Genomic DNA, 17,958 nt, shown 5'->3' on the forward strand with positions numbered 1-17,958 from the left:
TGATGTGATTGTTCCTCATAATATTCGGGTTTATTCCCATGAAACTGAGACTTTTTTTCCTCATTGGAATAAGAGTTTTCTTCATCACATCCAAGATGATCAAATGCTGGGTCTCCTCCACACCTGAACCCCATTCAGCATCCATGGGGCATCCTCAAACAGGAAGGAAGTAAGGTGGAGGAGTGTAAGCTGTGGAACATGGACCTTCATACATCCAGTACTTGTGTTGCCAACCATTTAGACAATAGTAGCTGTACTACATCTATAGTACATCTATGCTGCTATACAAGCTGCACGCTGACTACTTCTACAGAATAAGATGTGATTACATTGTCCATCATGTTTTAATGACCTCCCTTATCTCTATCATCACGTCACATGCAGCACGCGCACACAGAGAAGGAGAGAAAGAAATGCAGAGCAGCTGTAGCTAAGTTTAGCCTCCATCAGGCCAGGGTGCCATGATAACATCCACACGGGACAATCTGACTTTGTGTGAAAGCGAAGAAGGCGTTGCAAAGAGGCGTGATGCTTGTTTTTGTTGCGTTCCAGTGCAACTCTTATACAAAATACAAAAAAAAAAAAACACTCCAAAGTGAGCACGAGCACATCCAGTCTGCAGGGGTGCATCTATTTTGAAGCACGAATCACCACATAACGTAAATAATAGCTGATGAGCCCACAATAGAACACAATAGCGCGCATGCTGACGGGTATTGTGCGCATCAGACGAACAGTAGCACACGGCATTCGGTAGCAGGACATGATACCAGACAGACGGTAAACACGCTGCAACCTGATAAAGTGACTCTATCCCCGCACCAAAATAAGCACACAAGCTTAGCATCCTGATCCAGCTCCTTGTCCTGACACTCAAGGCCTCATCTTGTCAAAAAAAAAATTGATGTGCTTGATGTTTGAGTTTTGTCAGTGTTCCTATTCCTGTCGCTATGGTGATGAGGGCCTAGATAGGTGCCTTGGCGACGGAGCCCTTGGACTCAGACAGGCAGCTGTATTTACCAATGAGTTCATCCACTGGGATAGACGCTAAACCATGCCAGACCTGCCTCTGTGTGTGTGTGTGTGTGTGTGTGTGTGCGTGGTATTTGGGTGATACTCCCACCCCAGCGCAGACCAAAGGGCAGCGGACAAAAACGAAAGAGCACATTGAGAAGATCACACCAGACAAGACGGGAGGTTGTCTGTGTGTTCTGCAACCATAGAGTGCGGACAGTAGGTCCCCTCCGGCAACCTGGATGGATAGCTACTCCCTCCTTTACAGCTCGTCCCACAGAACCGAGCTGCTCGGGCGCTTCCAGCAGCTTCGCTCGGACAGGAAGATGTGCGACGTGGTGCTGGAAACGGACGGCGCCTCCTTCCCCTGCCACCGGGCCCTTCTGGCCAGCTCCAGCGATTATTTCTGGGCGCTGTTCGGGGACTCCACGACAGAGAGATCAGCACCGTCTATAAGGCTCCCGGCGCTGACGGCCGAGGGTTTAGACGCCATTTTGGACTTCCTGTACTCCGGTTGGCTCAGGGTGTCACCGAGCACACTCCCTGACGTTCTGGAGGCGGCAAGGTACCTGCAAGTGGACACGGCCGTGGCCATATGTGAGCGCTACATGACCGATGGGCTCAGCGCTGAAAACTGCTGCAGCTATGCTAACGTAGCGGAGCACCATGCGCTTCCTGATGTGCTGGACGCCGCCAACTACACCATCGCCACGGAGATGGCCAAGCTGCTGTGGGAAAGAAGAGATGACCTCCTCGGATTGAACGTCCATTCGCTCATGGCGGTGCTGGATGCTGATGAAATCCCAGCAGTCAAGGAAGTGGAGCTCGTCAAAGTGGCTTTGGATTGGCTGAATGAGAACGGGCCCCTCCCACTGCTGCAATCCAACCTCCTGCTAAGTCGTCTGCGCTTCGGATTGGTCGCTCCTTCCGACCTTGCACACATTGTCCACGTCCACAGAGCCATGGCCACGCCTCTGATAAGAAGTCAGGTGACCCGGGCGCAGGAGTACCACAGAACAGGTTCGGCTGGGCCCATCAGGCAGAACAAACAGTCCACACTCCGAGCAGCGCCGGATCGCATGCTGCTTGTCGGTGGAGGATCCAGTCCGGACCGACCTGAGCAGCAGGTGCTGACGTTCAATATGAAAACCAGGACGTTTGCATCTCTGACTTCCTGTCTGCCAGCGAGGCTGAGGAACCACTGCGTGTGTTCCTTGGGGGGCTTCCTCTTTGTGGTCGGCGGTGAGGTGGTGAGCGAGGCGGACGGGAAGCCGGTCACCATGGAAACATCCAATCAAGTATGGCGGTACGACCCCCGCTTCGACTGCTGGCAACAGGTGGAGTCCATGCTGCAGAGTCGGGCCAAGTTCGCCTGCTGCGCCCTGGAGGACGCCATCTACGCCATCGGGGGGCAAAACGCAGATTCCAACGTGTCCACCACACTGGCTTCTGTTGAGTTCTATGACATGGCGGCAGGGGCGTGGAGGAGGGGCGCGCCCTTGCCCGGCCCGCTCCACGGCCATGCTTGCGCCGTGCTGGACCACAGCATCTACGTCTCAGGTGGTCTCTCGAGCAACAGCGGCGTGGTCATGATCCCGGGACAGAGCCAAAGCAGCAAGGAAGTTCTGCGCTGGGACGGAATGGGAAGAGCCTGGAAGGCGAGGGCGCCCATGTCCATTGGCAGGTTCTCCCACCGATTGGCGACCGCCCACGGTTACATCTACGCCCTCCTGGGAATGTACGAGCCCTTCTGTGACATCGAGCGCTACGATCCACGAGCCGATCACTGGACACGTCTCAGGCCGCTCCTCTCCGCCACCTTCAACTACGGGATGGCGGCGACGCCAAGCGGGAGTCTGGTGGTGTTCGGTGGGACGAAATGGAGCAACGCGCGGGAGGTTGTGGTGACAAGCGTGCTGGAGTACGACACAAAGAAAGACCAATGGAGGGAAATTGCTCAGCTGCCAAGACCCCTCACGGGAACAGAGTGTACCTTGCTGCCGATGCCCGACTAAAATGCACCCAAATTTGGGTGAAACTGAGTCCAATGCCATTGAATGCACTTTTGCTCCAGTAAGCCATTATTAGCAGCTGGCTAGTTGAACTAAGCTAATTACCTCACACTTCTAACACATGGGAGACAAAGCTGGACGTACATTGTGAAAATTAAGCGTGTTTTTAGCATGATTCGAGTCAATAGAAATCATCTCAAACAGAATGCAAAAATGTATCATTTTTGGAAGAAATCAATGCACTCCATTTGTTAAACATGAAAAAATGAAATATGTCCCCTACAGGAGTGGAGTGGACTGGAGTGGACTAGCGCCGACCTACAATACCAACGCTACAGTTGTTTGCTGTGACTTTGCCATTGCTGTTTACTCAAGTGTCTAAAATCCTACGAGGTTCCCCCAGCTTAAGCAGGAAAGCCGAGAGATGTTTCAGGACAAGGTGAGAAAGTTTAGCAGGATAAGCCGGGTTGTCAAGCAGAGGAGAAAGGTCAGGAGGGTGAAAGAGGATACACTGGCTGAATATTTCCTCCAAGGCGTAGAAGAAAACATGCATTTAGCAGCCATTATTGATTAAACTTCAGCGTGGAATCTGCTGTGTTGTGGATTTTTAGCTTATCTGAAAAAGCTGCAGAGGGAAAAACATCACAACAAGGTCAGGATTGCTGCAGCTGGAAATAAACATTCATTTTGGTAGTCGCCATTACTTTCACATTTCGTATCAGCCATGCATACATATAGACAGTAAATCCAAGCATGGCGGCAAGGGGGCGTGGCTCTGACTTAACAGGAAGCAGGGTTTCGGCAATAATCCATGAACACAAAACCATCTACCTCCAAACAAACAAACTTTATTGATCCATCCGCTTGGTCCAACAGACAAATACTGCTTTTAAATTGAATTCATAGCTTGCGCATAAAACACTCCTTAAAAAAACAAAAGCTAATAGTCAGCCAAGACATTCTACAATGCATCTGGAGCTTTAAAAAACACAAAATATACTCAGAATAAATAAATAAATACAACTGTGCTTATTTACAACAAAGACGCAATGGCAGCATGAGAGAGCATTCAGCATTGTGTGATTAATTGTTGTGGGATTGGTTGATAGTGTGGCTTTGTGCTTGTGTACGCTCACACTAAAGGTTCTGGATGCTTTCTTTTTTCATAATACAGTGGATCCCCGTAGATTTGGGATTTTTAATCAAAACATTGTTTTTCTTTGTGGAGAAAAGCCGCCCATTTGTGCCTTCTCTCTCCCCTGAAACAGCCCATCTTATTTAACCTTAATCATCGGTAATTCAAGTGCCAAGTGATTAGGTAGCAGTATAAGAATAACATACTGTGACAGCTTGAGTGGCCAGAAGGAAACTTTAACCTGCTTTCAAAGGAAGTGCACTTTTATCTGCTGATAGTAGCTTAGCAAACACAAAAGGGGTCATCAAATCGAATCACAATCTCACTCACGATGCAATCAACGCAAACACGAGGCATGATGGGAACCGATGTGCTACCTTGCACTTATTTGATATTTATGGGACGTTTGGAGGAAAGTCACTGATTACAAATGTTGATCCAAAATCAAGCCAGCAGGAGGGTTTTGAGGGGGAGGAGCGAGCCTGTGTTGTGTACGGTGGAGCCCCAGCAGCAACACCTAGACTTTATTTCCATCAGAATGACTTACAGGGTCTTGCTAGCAAACAGTGGGGATCCACTGTATAATATTTTCAAGAGCCCTGAGACATTCATCTTGGAAAAATACAAATAGTACCTCCTTTACAACTTTTGAGGGAATATTCGAGAACCTGACTGCTTCATTCCACGCGACATGAACGCAGCATACCACAGGTGATAAGAGATGTTCAAAATGTCCTCAACATGTGCGTAAAAAGATGACATTTAAGTCCTGTCAATCATCCCTGGGACGACTCTACAGTACACTGTCCATCACGACCTCCATCACTACCTCTGCGTGTGTGTGTGTGTGTCAGACGTGGGTCTCGATGTAGGAGTGCGTGTGGGAGAGCGAGGGCGTCAAGGGCGGCTCGGACTCTGAATCGTCGGCCTCGCCTGGCGGCAGAGAGAAGAGCTCATGATAAGCTCGCTTCCACTCCTGGAACTCTGCAGACGACAGCTGGGGGTGGGCCAAGAGCCTGTCAATCAGCGCTAGCTCCCCCTCTCTGTCCTATGAGAGCGCACAAACACAGGAGGGCGGAGTCACTTTGTGTATTTTTATTGATTTCTTTCGCTTAAATCCGCTCCAAGTTAAAAATAAAAAAATGCAGACACACGGAAAGCAAGACAAAGACTACAGGGGTATACAAGGCTCTTGGTAGATTCTCTCTAACTTCCTGCTTTGTGAAAAAATGACGCAAAAACTACTAAAAGTTGGATGTGATGAGTAATTTGCAATGAGTCCATATTTACTGTAGAAGCTTTCCTTGTGTAGAGAATCGTGGCAAAAACCATTTGGCAAAGGAATACGGCACAGTAGGATATTTATGCTTTCTGCAGCAAATTACGCAAAACTAAACCATTGCTCCAAAAAAATGAGACAAAGGCCGTCTTATAACTAGATTATTATATTATTTATAAGAAATCATGTTTGTATGCTTTGTTTGTGTGGACATTACGCAGAAATTCAGATTGCAGACACTTGTATCAGGATTTTTTGGGGTAATCAATTAATGTGGGAATGATGAGCTCGGTCTGGAATGGAATATTATATATTATTCACGTATAACTTTTGTTTTTTGCATACGCATCTGCTTTAGGCATAGCATGTCACTTAAGATAGGATTCTTCATCAATCCCAAAGGTAATTCTAAGATCCCAGAGGAAATAAAGTCTGCTCCTTCAGTTCTCTGGCACTGAATTGTTTTTTTTTTTTTATTTAGTTGACAAGGTTACACAGATGCTTCTCACACTGCTGTTTGCTTCAATGTCTTTGTTGTTTCCACAGCAACGAGAGCTTACACTAAAATCCAACCTAAAACCACAACACCGCAGACTTTTTGAAGACGTCAGCAAGGGAGCCGATTCTCCCTCACCTCCTCAAAGTCAGCGTATTCCCTTTATTAAAAAAGACACCAGACAGGAGACAAACACGGAAGCTCCTTAATCCGACCTGCACCGTGACACAAGAGCAGCCAAAGCCACAAATCCGTGCAAAAAGCTCAGAAGAAAAGCCGCCCCTTCAACCGGCAGCGGTCCCTGCCTGAGGACAGGAAGCATCAACAACAGAACACCACAACAACAGAACAGAAGAGCTCGGAGGCACGCGGCGCGCTAACACGAGCAGAGCTCACACAGCATGAACGCACAAACGGCTGCACCAGGAGACACTTCAGACAAGGACGGTGCAAGATAAGGTAGCACATACACATAGTGGGTGCAAAAAGCTGAATGAATGACCAAATCCCACATTTGAAGTATGAAATCCAAGGGCCTGAAATGTTGGGGGTTGTGTTCATGTCCAAGTGGATGTTCGTGTGCGGCGGCACATGCACTAACCTTCAGCGTGGAGTTGAGGATGCGGAGGCGGTTGAGATGCTCATTAAGCTGCGGGTTGGCGGTCCGCCGCAGGAAGGACTGCCTGAACTCCGACTGACCTCTGGCCTCTGATTCCCGGCCGAGGGGACACACGCCGCCTTGCTCGCACGCACGAAACAGATCGCCGAGGGACGCCCCCTCACTGCCACCTGCAGTCATTCAAAAAAAAAAAAAAAGTTGAGCTGCATGACCGGACGGTTGCCGTGGTTACTGACGATGCTTTCAGCAAACATGCATCCACCCACGCTGGTGTTCATGTGTGTGCTGCACTCACTGCTGTGCGTTTGCTGCTCGGCTTTGGCGGGCGGCGCCAGCAGCATGTGTAGGTTGCTGTCGCGTGGCAGCGTGAAGCTGCGGGGTTTCCCTCCTTGGGTTGCCATAGGAATGAGCCTCTGCATCGCTATGGGCAACGGTACGTTCCTCGGAGCGGGGAGCGTGTAAACGGCCCCGGCCATCATGGACGTCGAGCCAGCCGGACTGGGCTCCATGAAGACCGCATCCTCTGTTAAACAGATTTCAGATTTACGTTGACAAAAATGGCATGTCTAAGATTTCTTTGGTCATCAATGATTATAGAAATAAATGTCTTTCTTCACCATGTGTAATGCACATGACTGCCACCTATCACAGATCACAGTGGATTAACACCGACTGGCAGCATACAGCAGTAACCAATTTATTTCATTCTGTTAAAATGATTAACACATCATGTGAAGCTCTGATGATGGCAGACGGAGGAACTTTTTGTTTATAAAATACAGTACATTTCACACAAAATTGCAAATGATTAATTCATATAAAAACGAATGATGTGTCATCATTCCTCATCCCGACATATGAGTAAAGAGGAGCTGCCGATGTTACCCAGTGGTCCCGTTTGTAGGTAGTGCAGTCCGGCTTCCGTCAGCGGCGTTTCGATCAAGTCCTGCCAGGAGCGTCTCTGAGATGAGGACGACCGGCCAGGGGACCCGGTGTCACTGCTGCCCCCTGCAGGACTGGAACGGTACTATGGGGAACAGGCAGCATCTTAAATGTGACAACCGACCTCCAGGCCGCAAATGCCAGCATACATGATGGAGATAAATGCAGTCAGGCTAGACATCCTGATATCTGTTGCGTTTATACTATTTCTGCTGTTGGCATCTAACAAAATTAATAACTAAATAAGCCCTGACAGCAGTCCAGCTAAAAATGTAAACTTTCTCCTGAGGGCGCCGCGGCATCAAAAACATCACAATGTATGACTAATGAGCAAAATGTGTATAATTATGGCAAATTAGGACACATCCCTTTTTCATGTGCGCAAATTTGACACATCAGCTTCAAAACACCACATAACTGTCATAAATGTGTGGTCCTTCTCTTGTGCTATATTGTGGCATAGTGTCTGAATTGAACAGAAAATAATTGAGACTTTGTGCGCCCTTAGGTAAGCACCCCAACATCAAGCTAATCTAATCAGCATTCCCTGTTGCCCCCCTCCACCCTACACACCTCCACTGGGTCACACCGGTACGGCACGTCGCTGCTGCTGCCCGCACCCGACCTTCTGCCGCTGTGTGTGGTGTCGCCCCCCATAGGGCCGGGGTGGTACTGCGGCTCAGCCGCCGCCACCGCCCCAGACGGCTCGCCGCAGAGAAAGTCTTCCTGGGAAGAGCGTGAACGGGATGTCTCGGTGGAAGACAGTCGAGTCGTTCGTCCTTCCAGGTAAGCACTCATCTAAAAAGGAAATGATTTGTTTGGTGCAGTCGTCATATCACAGTAACCACTATAAACGAGAGACGATTGTAATTCAAAACTTAATTAGTGGAATTTTATCAATTGATGAAAACCCAATTTAGCTCTACCCCTCCCAGCAGGTTAAACGAGCCAAGTTTAAAATGTATGCGTGGGTTGCAGAAGAGCATATTTTTGCCTACTCTGCAGCACCGTATGTTCTCGGTTGTGTGTGCGCGCGCTTGTGACTCACCGATGGGGGCCGTGGGTAGGTATCATATGGAGGTGGCGGGCTGTCCTGTTTGGGGCTGGAGGTGGCGTCATCCTCATGCTCGCTCTCGCTCCAGTAATCTGCAGGGAAACCCACGCACATACTGTCAGATGGAGTACTGTACATTTTACCATACTGTTTACTTTGTTTCACAGTATTTGCAAGTATTTTTAATACTGCCTCACATACTGTATTGAATACATCCCAACTTGTGTCATTTTCATACACAATCTGCAGTCACATCAATCCAATTTTAAAGTGAAGGATGTTCACAATTGTTGTGTTTCACTGTCTGCCATCTAGTGGCTGTTCTGATAACTGCAGTTCTGCACTTCAGCACTCAGTCATCTACTCTAACCCATGGCAAAGTGTAAGTGCACACAGTTTTATGCCTGTTGTCCTTCTGCAAATGTTATTGTTAATGTAGCCAACATCACCCTGCTCTCAGGAGGTTGAGCTGCAAATCAGCCACAGGCTGATCTTGCATACTTCCATGAAATTATTGATGATTAATAGGCACTGTCCCTGTCTTTTTGAAATAAATAAATCTACAAACTGCTGAAATCTCACCTTGCTCCTGGCGTATCCTCTCTCGCTCTGCGTAGCCCACAGCGGCCATGTTCAGTCGACTCAGCCACCTGACAGGCCATGAACGGAAGGACATTTAGAACACACACACACACCAGGGGTTTTGGAGGGTACCTGTTCATGTCGTCCACTCCATCTGCTGCAAAGAAGAAGCTCTTGACCTTGGGGTGGCACGCTTTGAAAGCACTGGAGATCACAGTACACACATTGAAACACACGTGCATTTTCACCAACTTGCAAACAGTTGTGCGCACTTACTACTTCTTGCGGCATTCACTGGCGCGATCAATTTTAAACTCCGGAAGACTGACAAAGCCCTCTGCTTTCTCGTCCTGCACACAAAAAAAGTTTAGCTAATGAGAGCAATACAGCAAAACCCACACCCCAAAACACGTCCCGTTTTTACGTCACTGTTCTAAACTTGCTGCAGACTTTCCAGAGCAAGTCCCATGTGTCATATTGGAACAAAAGGTTTGACGACAGTGCCTTTGAGCGCTTTTTAAAACAACCTGCACTGCTCCCATTAAGCGGCAGCTAGCGCCTATTTATACGTGAAGGGTGAGTACAAAGCCCCGTGGTTCTCTACCTCCTCGTTGATGTACCAGTACAAGCAGTTGTCCTTCAGAACAAACCAGTACTTCTTCCATTTATGAGAAAAGTAACCCTTGGCGTCTCTCTTCCGCCACAGCCAGCCCTCGCAGTCGCCTCGGCCCAGCGCCTTGCAGGATACGCGCCTGCGACTCAGGGCGGCCAAACTGCGTCCTGGAACGATGAGAAAACTTACATGAGCATCAAACTCAGAAATACAACCTGGCAGCTGCTCACTCTCTCCAATGCAGTAAGCTCAAATGTGTTTAAAAAAGGCTTTTCTGCAGCCTGGAACAGTCCAGAATCATTTTTCACAGCGGACTCCTCGTTAGAGCCTGCAGGCAACCGAGATCCAATATTCTATTTATTTTACAGGAACACAATATAGCTCAACACTAGCAAAAATAATGAGACTGCAATTAGTTTATATAGGCTACTGTACTCTCACAGGCCACTAAAGCCTTTACAAACATAATAATGGTCCATTTCAATTACTTTTAATATGTTTATTATTGCAGGATAAGCAGTATAGAAAATAGAGGTTCATTATTTCCATTGCAGTGGTGTACCAACACACCGCATAATAGACATAGACTTTCTTTATTGTCATTGAACAATACCTCTAATGTTGTACATGTGGGCGTACCTAATGTTGTGGCTGGTAGGTAAGTGTTCAGAGAGAAGCTACATTTGATTTTATTCATGTTCTGCACAGCAGAAAGAAGAGCTTGGCAAAAAGTGAGCAATATTTCATTACCCACTTAAGAGGGGGATTTGGCCATTTCATTCCAACTATTATTTATTTCAAAGCTTTTTCTGTCTCATTTTGTTGACACAGATCTGTGCTGAAACATGCAGATGGAGCTAAAGCTTTCTCGTCACAGCAGATGGTGACACAAACCAAAGGCCGGCGGGACACACAAACAAAAAAAAAAACATGTTTATAGTCTCACGCAATGAGGCAAATAAACTGATATAAGTGAGAGCAAAAATATACTCCATTTAATTGAAGTGGGAGGACGTGTAAACAAACAACTCACATGTGGGAGGCCAAAGTATGCTGGGAGGGCACTTGGATATTTTATCTTTGATATTAATCTGTTATCAGTATCGTCTGCTTTGGCTTGGGAAAAAAAAGTAAAGCCCAGTAAGACAATAAAAAAAAACATGAGTTCCTTTTAACCGGACGCACCCTAAAAGCAGCAGCTTTGCACAGGTTTGGAATGAACCTTACCTTTATTCTTCTTCCGAGTCTTTGTCTGCATCGAAGAGGCCTGCTGGTACGTCTGACAAGGGAAGCAGAGAAGAAGAAGAGAGTCAGGAAGGATGTTGATGATCTCTGTGACCTTTCTGACTGCACAGCTTCTCGGGCAGTAAAGATGATGGATGGTTGAGGAGCAAGGAGAGCAGGCGGAGGGCACACAGGAGGGGAATTCATTTGCAGATCTTCTAAACATAGATCAGGAATAAAAGGAGGAGGAGGGGCGTCCGATGGACGGAAGTGTGAGAACTTTATCAAGCGAAACATGTTGCCGTTGATACTAAAAGCCGACCTCCCCACAGTTCCCTGTGGGAGAACATTAACAGCGCCGACGTCACAGCATCACAGCAAATACCGGCGCCTGGAGCTCAGCCATTCACAGGCCGCCACTCGCCAAAGACTCATGACAAGGGGCCCGCATACGCCTACTGACATGCCATCTGCCATCACAGCAGCAGCACCCGACGCGCACAAGGCAACACGGGCACGCAAACAATTTTCCAAGACATACTGTCAAGATGTATAAGATCAGTGGCGGCCAAGCGATCCGTCTGCAGATGAACGTGGCGCATCAGCATTCACGAAGGTCGTGCTTTGCGACCGCAAGACGGCCGGGGCTTATTTGTTTCTTTGAACCCTTGCAGTCTCGAAACATGGAGGTGGCTTACGTGATAAATGGAGGCGGGGTCTCTCGGTGGCGACTCTCTTTGATTTGCCTGGAGGACATAGTGGGAGGGGCTTTGGCTGTGGTGGCTCCGCCTTTTGGCACGCCTGGCCGTGTCATTGGACCGCTTGCCAGGGCGGGCCGTGTGGGACGAGTAGTCCTCCGAGCCCAGTCGCTGGTCGGCGCCAGGCAGGCCCACGTAGCGCATCAGCGACGCCTCTGTGAAAGCAACCATCCAATCCCATTTGAGAAGCATCAGGAATCCATTTTTTTTTTATCCGTAATTAAAACTTGCAGCAAAGTCAACACAAAATCAAAATGCGACCGATACTATGACTGTGTTTGGATACAAGGACAATACGTCAACAAGCTAATTTGTGCATAATTCCCCCATGCCGCCAGAGAGGATGACGGGGCGTCATTACTGATACCTCCAGTATCCCTCCCTGCCCTGGCCTGGTTGCTAGGCAGCCAGCGGGCAACCAAAAGAAGTGAAACGCTGACAAGAGCTGCTGTCAGCGTTGCCATGGCAACTGTGTGAGGATTCAGGTGGACAGGAAGAATAGTCTTTGGATTGTATTATTTCTCCTATTCAGTCTTTCATTTTCTCAGCCTTTGTGCCAACTATCTTCCTTCCTCTTGCCATGGCGTGCTTTATGCTAATCTCAGGGAGAATTAGAGAGCACCCAGAGCTGCGTTTATCTCCAAAACCCCTCATCTTCTCATTATGCCGAGGTGGGGACCTTAGGCACGCACACAAACATGCTCACCTCTGCGGCTTTCACGGTTAAGCTTGGCGGGGTCTTCGTAGTCGCCCCCCCAGCTGCACTCCACTGGCATGGAGATAGGCCTGAGCCTGCCTGCAAGCAGCCATCCACAATGAGATCCTTGTCACTTCCATCACTCGGGAAAGGATTGGAAGTGTTCACAGTCAAGTGGACAACCAAGTCGCTACCATATGTCGGAGTGGTGCAGTAAACTGGCTCCTCATCTTCTCGCCGCCGGGACTCTTGATCCAGGAAGGAGTTGGGAGAATCGGATCGCTTGGCGCCGCCGCTGATGCTGCTGTGGCCGCGGGACGCTTCGTCACCGGACAAGGCGCCCGTCTCATCTCTATGGCAACAGCAAGAGGAAAGAATGAGAAAGAAAAGCGGACCCAAGTCCAAAATCCTTGATGGCTTCCTTACCTGGGGGCGTAGGGTTCCATGGGTGGGGGTGGGATGTAAAGGTCCTGGAGGGCGGAGCTCTTTGTGGGGGTGTCTGAGGGTGTGGCCGAGCTGCTTCCCGGGCTTCTGGTTGGCTGCAAAAAGTAATCAATACTTTATTTACAAGAATATTTTGTACAGTACCTCCCAGCTAGACAAAATCTACACAATCATTGATATGACCACAACCATCGATGACTTTCAATAAATGGAGGAATTTGCTTCATCACATCATTTTATTACTAATAAAAACATTGTGCCGAGCAGGTTCATGGCGCCAATTTAGGGATGCTGTGAGCACCATGTAAAGAATGTAGATAAGAACATGCAATCAAGGAGAAAAACATGAATGAAGTGATGAAATATATGTAAAGCAACTGTGCAAACAAACCCTTGACTGGAGAGACTCAAATAGCAGCTTGCGTGTCTAATCTGCGTGTCTAATCCAAGTTAATTATGGATGTACATTTGCTAATTTACACACAGGGACAGACAGTGGACAGTGTGTACGCTTATCAACCCCCGCCCCCCCCCCATTTCCCTCTGGTGTGATTCATCTGGCAAACAAAACCAGTCCTCTGACCCAATTACACGCTTTAGCTGAGGCTTGAGCGATGCGATGCGAGCCCGGTGGGGATAAAGTGGGCCAGTTGTTAATAAAGTCTATAAAAGGTAGAGCGTGCCCCCCCCACCTGCAGAGCCAGGGGCTTCCAGCGCATGTTCTTGAGCAGGGCCGGAGCCGAGCTGAGCGTGCTCTGTGGGCGTTTCTTCAAGGTCAGGGACACGACGCCCTTGTCGGCGCGCAGCGAGCCCACCAGGTTGCGCAGCTGCCAGCCCACCTGTGGATGAGGAGGAGGGAGGGAGAGAGGCACACTTTATGTATTTGGTGGATGCTGTTAAACTCCATAAGTCTTGACTTGAAATTTCTCATACAACTCTACAAACCCAATGTAATACTTATGTCACACACACACATCTAAAATGTTTTTTTCTTTTACCCACCACAGTCTGATGATTGACTTGAATGACTTCATCGCCCGCATGGATCTTCTTACAGCGGTCGGCTGGAGACTACAGAAGATGCAGGACAACACAACCGTGAGCTGAAGCCAGCCTATCGATCCTGGCACACTTATGTCATCGCTATGGAACTGGATACGAGGCGGGTTTGGGGCTATTCTTGGAAACAGGTTACTGTATCCTTGAGACTCAAGATATTTATAATACATGCTGTATACCATAATAGCTTCTTACCCCCTCGGTGGTTCCAGTTATCACATGGAGGCCGTCATAGGTGGACTTGATGTACATTCCCTAAGGGACACAAGACAATAGTGTGTGTGGTTCACGCATCGCAAATGGTATCGCCATACCAGGCCTTCGGCGGGTTTGACGTTGGTGAGGTGGACCAGCTCCAGGTGGGCCGATTGGGACACCAGCGGGTCCGATGACACGCACACAATGTGCTCGCACACCTCGGACAGGGTCTTGCACTGCAGTGGACCAAACAAGGGGTGAGGGTGCCACTTAATTACTGGTGGTTTACTGTTACTGTTAATATGCTGTAACTTTTTTGAAATGTAATTTGACAAAAATATGTTGATTTGTTTTCTTTCTCATAATCTGACCAAATTGAAATTGACGTTTTAATACGTTGTATTTATTTTTTCCTCATAATATTACAACTTGCATTTTTTTATTTTCATGTTGAATTTTATGTAATTATTTTTACCATGTGCCAAAACCTCAAACGGTAGCTTCTGCATCATACTAGTTTGGTATTTAGGACACAATATGTGAACATACAACTTGAAATGAGAGAAAGAGTGGTTCAGCAAACAAGACATGATTTGTTTTCGAAGAAGTGGTGTTCAGTGTGTTTACTTCAATGTGAATCTCAATCAAACAAGCGACAGCTGAAACTCACCACATGGAGGATTTTATTCTCCGTCTCAAACACTGTACAGTCCTGTTGGGAGGGGGGGGGGGGGGGGGGCAGACAGAATGTTTTGTGACAGAGTGTCGGGAGCAGAACAACAACGCAACACGCCATGCTGTCTGCGCTTGGCGTTATACTGAACCCTTCACCTGCGCACTAACAAATAAAAACACTCCCACGCAAACACACACACACACACACTAACAGAGCTCCCTGTGTTATTTATAAGCCCGTCAATTCTCAAAGACAGTCTGGAAGCGCACAAATGGCAAAGAAACTGTCTCGCTGACAGCCTTAAGAGCGCAGCATCACACCCACGCCAACACACTTGAAACAATGAGAGCCGCCATCCTTGGGCTGATTCCACCAACCTGCTGCACGATGGTGGTGAGCTCCAGGCAGAGCTGGATGACATTATTTCGGGTGACCGAGTAGTCTGCCACCGCAGCAAAAGGAGACCTGCGGAGAAGATACTGTAGATCAGACTCACGGGAGGCTTCATTAGGAACACCTGCAGGTTCTAATGAGAGGCAATCTGTACATTTATGGCACATTTTCTCTACGGTTAGCAAGATTCTTATCACTCTCTGGGCATAACCAGGTAAGTGGGTTGTTCTATTCCGGAGATGCACCGCTTTGTTGACGGCTTATCATCACCCTCCGGGATTTAGAAAGTTTTTTTTTGTTTACAGCACAAAACTGAACACAAGTACAGGACAAGGTGCCTCCTTTTGCACTGAAGACCCAGATTTCAAAAACGACCACAGTCCCTGGTGCTCAAGTCTGTGGTGCAACGTGCCATGTGGGTCACCACTATTGAGGCTGTGTGCTATATTTATATTTATACACGGGACCTAAGGCTATACGCAGCCTGCTGGCAAACCATGGGGGCCTCCAGCCACTCTGACAACAAACATTTTGAACGAGGGCCATCAAAATAATACAAAAGATTGTAAAAGGTACTCTGTTCTTTGTCTCCACAGATGATCTGTGTATTCATTTGTATCCAGTAAGACCCCATTTCAAATACAATAGTGATAGACTGGTCTGTTATTCGTCAAAACATATTGAAAAGATGTGTGATGTAGTATTCTGGTCACTAGGTGGCAGTAATTACCCAACACTGCATGAAGTCAGCAAGTTGTCTTCTTGAGTTTAGAAGAAATCAAATAGAGGCTAACTGTTTAGCTTGCTAACCCACTGGCCATGTCTTATAACTGCATGTATTGTAAACAACCAATAAGAGTGGAGAGGTCACTGTACGTGTGTGATGTAATCTCTACAGGGCTCTAATGTTAAACTGTATCGAGAAAGCCAGCTATAGATGGAGCTGAAAGTTTGGTCCCTGTGTTATTCAGCAAACAGGCTAACTTAGCATGATATCGCGGTAAATGTGAGTGTAATGTCAGCGTTGGAGCACCCATAGCTATGCTAGCGTTGTTTACGCCTGCTTTTGCCCTTCCAATACACTATTGTGGCACCCTTGATACTAATTTGGTAAATTGGTAAAATGACTACAGTGTGGGAGCTTTAAAAGACATTCACTTTCATTATTTGATGCTGGTGCTGAAATAAGGTATTTCAATTTTATTACTTAGCGTTCGCGTCAAGCTATTTCTCAATCAAAAGGTGCATCACTGGATAACATTCTCTCCTCTGCAATAAAGCAGCAAAATGCATTCCTCTCAATAATTCATCAGCAGGTGTTAGTAAATGCGCCCATAAAGCGGAAACGACGAGCTGTGAATTTCTCTCCCTGACAGACGCAAAAGGCGTTCTTTTTCCTGACGACCGAATGTCGCACATAAAGTCTGTGTGCTGCTTAAACAGACGTCCAGAAGTGGCATTGGCTTCTCCAGAATATTCATTGACGCGTTGGGCAGACTTGTACGTTAGCACGCTGTTCTGGTGCCAGCACGTCAGCATTATTAAAGTCGCAATGAGCGGCGAGCATCAATGTCGGCTGGATCGATGCCTTCTTTATTGCCATTTTACAGTTGCATCATTGTTACGTGGGCGGCCGCCTGTGTACTCGGCGCATGCAGATGTGTGTATGTGTGGGGGTGTTTATGCCTCCAGTCCAATTTGACGTGCAGGGCCCGAGGACACAAGTGGGCGTCTGGCATTTCAAGACCTTTTAGTTTGTGTGTCTGCGTTGTCAGTGATTGTGTGGAGTCATGGTTACATGATGTGACAGTGAGGCCAAGCAGAGAAACGTCTTCACTCCGCCGTGGCAGGGAATCGATTTGAACTTCATGGGATCAGCCAGAGTGTGATTGGCTGTGACAGGAGGAGGGGAATTCACGCCTTTTCCTTTGCTCGCTTGCAGTTGCTAGGTGTATCCTGCATTGCAAAAACCTTGACAGTAATCAAACCTTGAAAGGGCTGCTTTGAATAATAACCACCACAGGTATTCCCCATTCACTTGCTTTGGTTGTCAAGGTGACTGAGACTCAATGTACTGTAGGTGATGCACCATTGCTGCAAACAGAACGCACGCTAATAATGCTCGCTAATGCATGACTATGTGGTGAAAGATTTCCCTTAACTACCTTGACATGCACTCCAAATCATAACCGAGTGGGCGTCTCACCTATCCAGCCAAGCTAGCAAGCTCTTAGCGGCAGTGATGAGGTCCACCACCGAGGTCAGCAGGTCATTGGGGAGCCGCCGCGACGTCCTGCTCTCAGACTGGCTGCTGCGGCGGCGTCCGGAAATGAAGTTTTGCAGGTTTTTGGCTGAGGCGCCGAGCTTGTGAGCCAGAGTCCTAACACTCTCAGTCTCCAAGCCGGAGTTCTGGACCCAAGCACACACACAAAAAAAATATTGTTCTTTTTCATGTTTTACACACCATATGTCAAAGCTCTCATAATGTATTATTTTTTGTGGCGAACGAAGGCCAAAAAAATTCAGGAGGCCGACTCAGTTTGCCCAGGCCTGGCACATTTATTTAACAGGAAAAATAAACTTGTGAAAAACACTGAAATAAAAAAAAAATGGGAAAATGAATTACCTGACTTCCCTATAATAATGTAGTCACTCACATCAATTAACCACCATACTGCAGCAACACCACCATATCACTCTGTCCTCCCCAAAGAAGCCCCAGCTGCTCATTTTATAGGGCTCTCAATTTGCCCAGAATGTCCC

At 47.7% G+C, this 17,958-nt stretch overlaps 2 protein-coding genes across 4 annotated transcripts in view; one reads left to right on the forward strand and one right to left on the reverse strand.

Moving 5' to 3' along the window:
• The window catches only part of cnksr2a (connector enhancer of kinase suppressor of Ras 2a), a 28,603-nt gene that overhangs the window by 5,437 nt on the left and 5,208 nt on the right, over positions 1–17,958 (reverse strand). The window contains exons 3-24 of one of the 3 annotated variants that reach the window (XM_058059390.2): positions 17,402–17,604; positions 15,180–15,267; positions 14,797–14,838; positions 14,243–14,362; positions 14,124–14,183; positions 13,872–13,940; positions 13,562–13,708; positions 12,852–12,964; positions 12,620–12,777; positions 12,435–12,524; positions 11,669–11,883; positions 10,974–11,025; positions 9,738–9,913; positions 9,410–9,483; positions 9,266–9,337; positions 9,134–9,201; positions 8,546–8,643; positions 8,071–8,295; positions 7,441–7,582; positions 6,851–7,078; positions 6,538–6,725; positions 3,435–5,209 (exon numbers count right to left, since the gene is read on the reverse strand). In XM_058059390.2, coding sequence (XP_057915373.2) covers positions 5,012–5,209; positions 6,538–6,725; positions 6,851–7,078; positions 7,441–7,582; positions 8,071–8,295; positions 8,546–8,643; positions 9,134–9,201; positions 9,266–9,337; positions 9,410–9,483; positions 9,738–9,913; positions 10,974–11,025; positions 11,669–11,883; positions 12,435–12,524; positions 12,620–12,777; positions 12,852–12,964; positions 13,562–13,708; positions 13,872–13,940; positions 14,124–14,183; positions 14,243–14,362; positions 14,797–14,838; positions 15,180–15,267; positions 17,402–17,604 — 2,826 coding nt within the window. In that variant the 3' untranslated portion in view covers positions 3,435–5,011. Of the gene's footprint in view, positions 1–3,434; positions 5,210–6,537; positions 6,726–6,850; positions 7,079–7,440; positions 7,583–8,070; positions 8,296–8,545; positions 8,644–9,133; positions 9,202–9,265; positions 9,338–9,409; positions 9,484–9,737; positions 9,914–10,973; positions 11,026–11,668; positions 11,884–12,434; positions 12,525–12,619; positions 12,778–12,851; positions 12,965–13,561; positions 13,709–13,871; positions 13,941–14,123; positions 14,184–14,242; positions 14,363–14,796; positions 14,839–15,179; positions 15,268–17,401; positions 17,605–17,958 lie in introns of those variants that run through there. The other 2 variants (XM_058059391.2, XM_078792435.1) reach the window with 2 other exon arrangements.
• On the forward strand, positions 1,156–3,202 carry klhl34 (kelch-like family member 34). Its single transcript, XM_058059394.2, has one exon. It carries the CDS (start codon positions 1,257–1,259, stop codon positions 3,027–3,029), a length of 1,773 nt encoding a protein of 590 aa, XP_057915377.2. The 5' UTR covers positions 1,156–1,256; the 3' UTR covers positions 3,030–3,202.

Source organism: Doryrhamphus excisus, linkage group LG7 (genome assembly GCF_037039965.1).
Source record: "Doryrhamphus excisus strain RoL-2023G ecotype Guam linkage group LG7, RoL_Dexc_Guam_v1.1, whole genome shotgun sequence".
Classification (NCBI taxonomy): domain Eukaryota; kingdom Metazoa; phylum Chordata; class Actinopteri; order Syngnathiformes; family Syngnathidae; genus Doryrhamphus; species Doryrhamphus excisus.

Coding starts and splice junctions, on each gene's coding strand:
- klhl34 (XM_058059394.2), top strand. CDS start 1,257: ATGGATAGCTACTCCCTCCTTTACAGCTCGTCCCACAGAACCGAGCTG.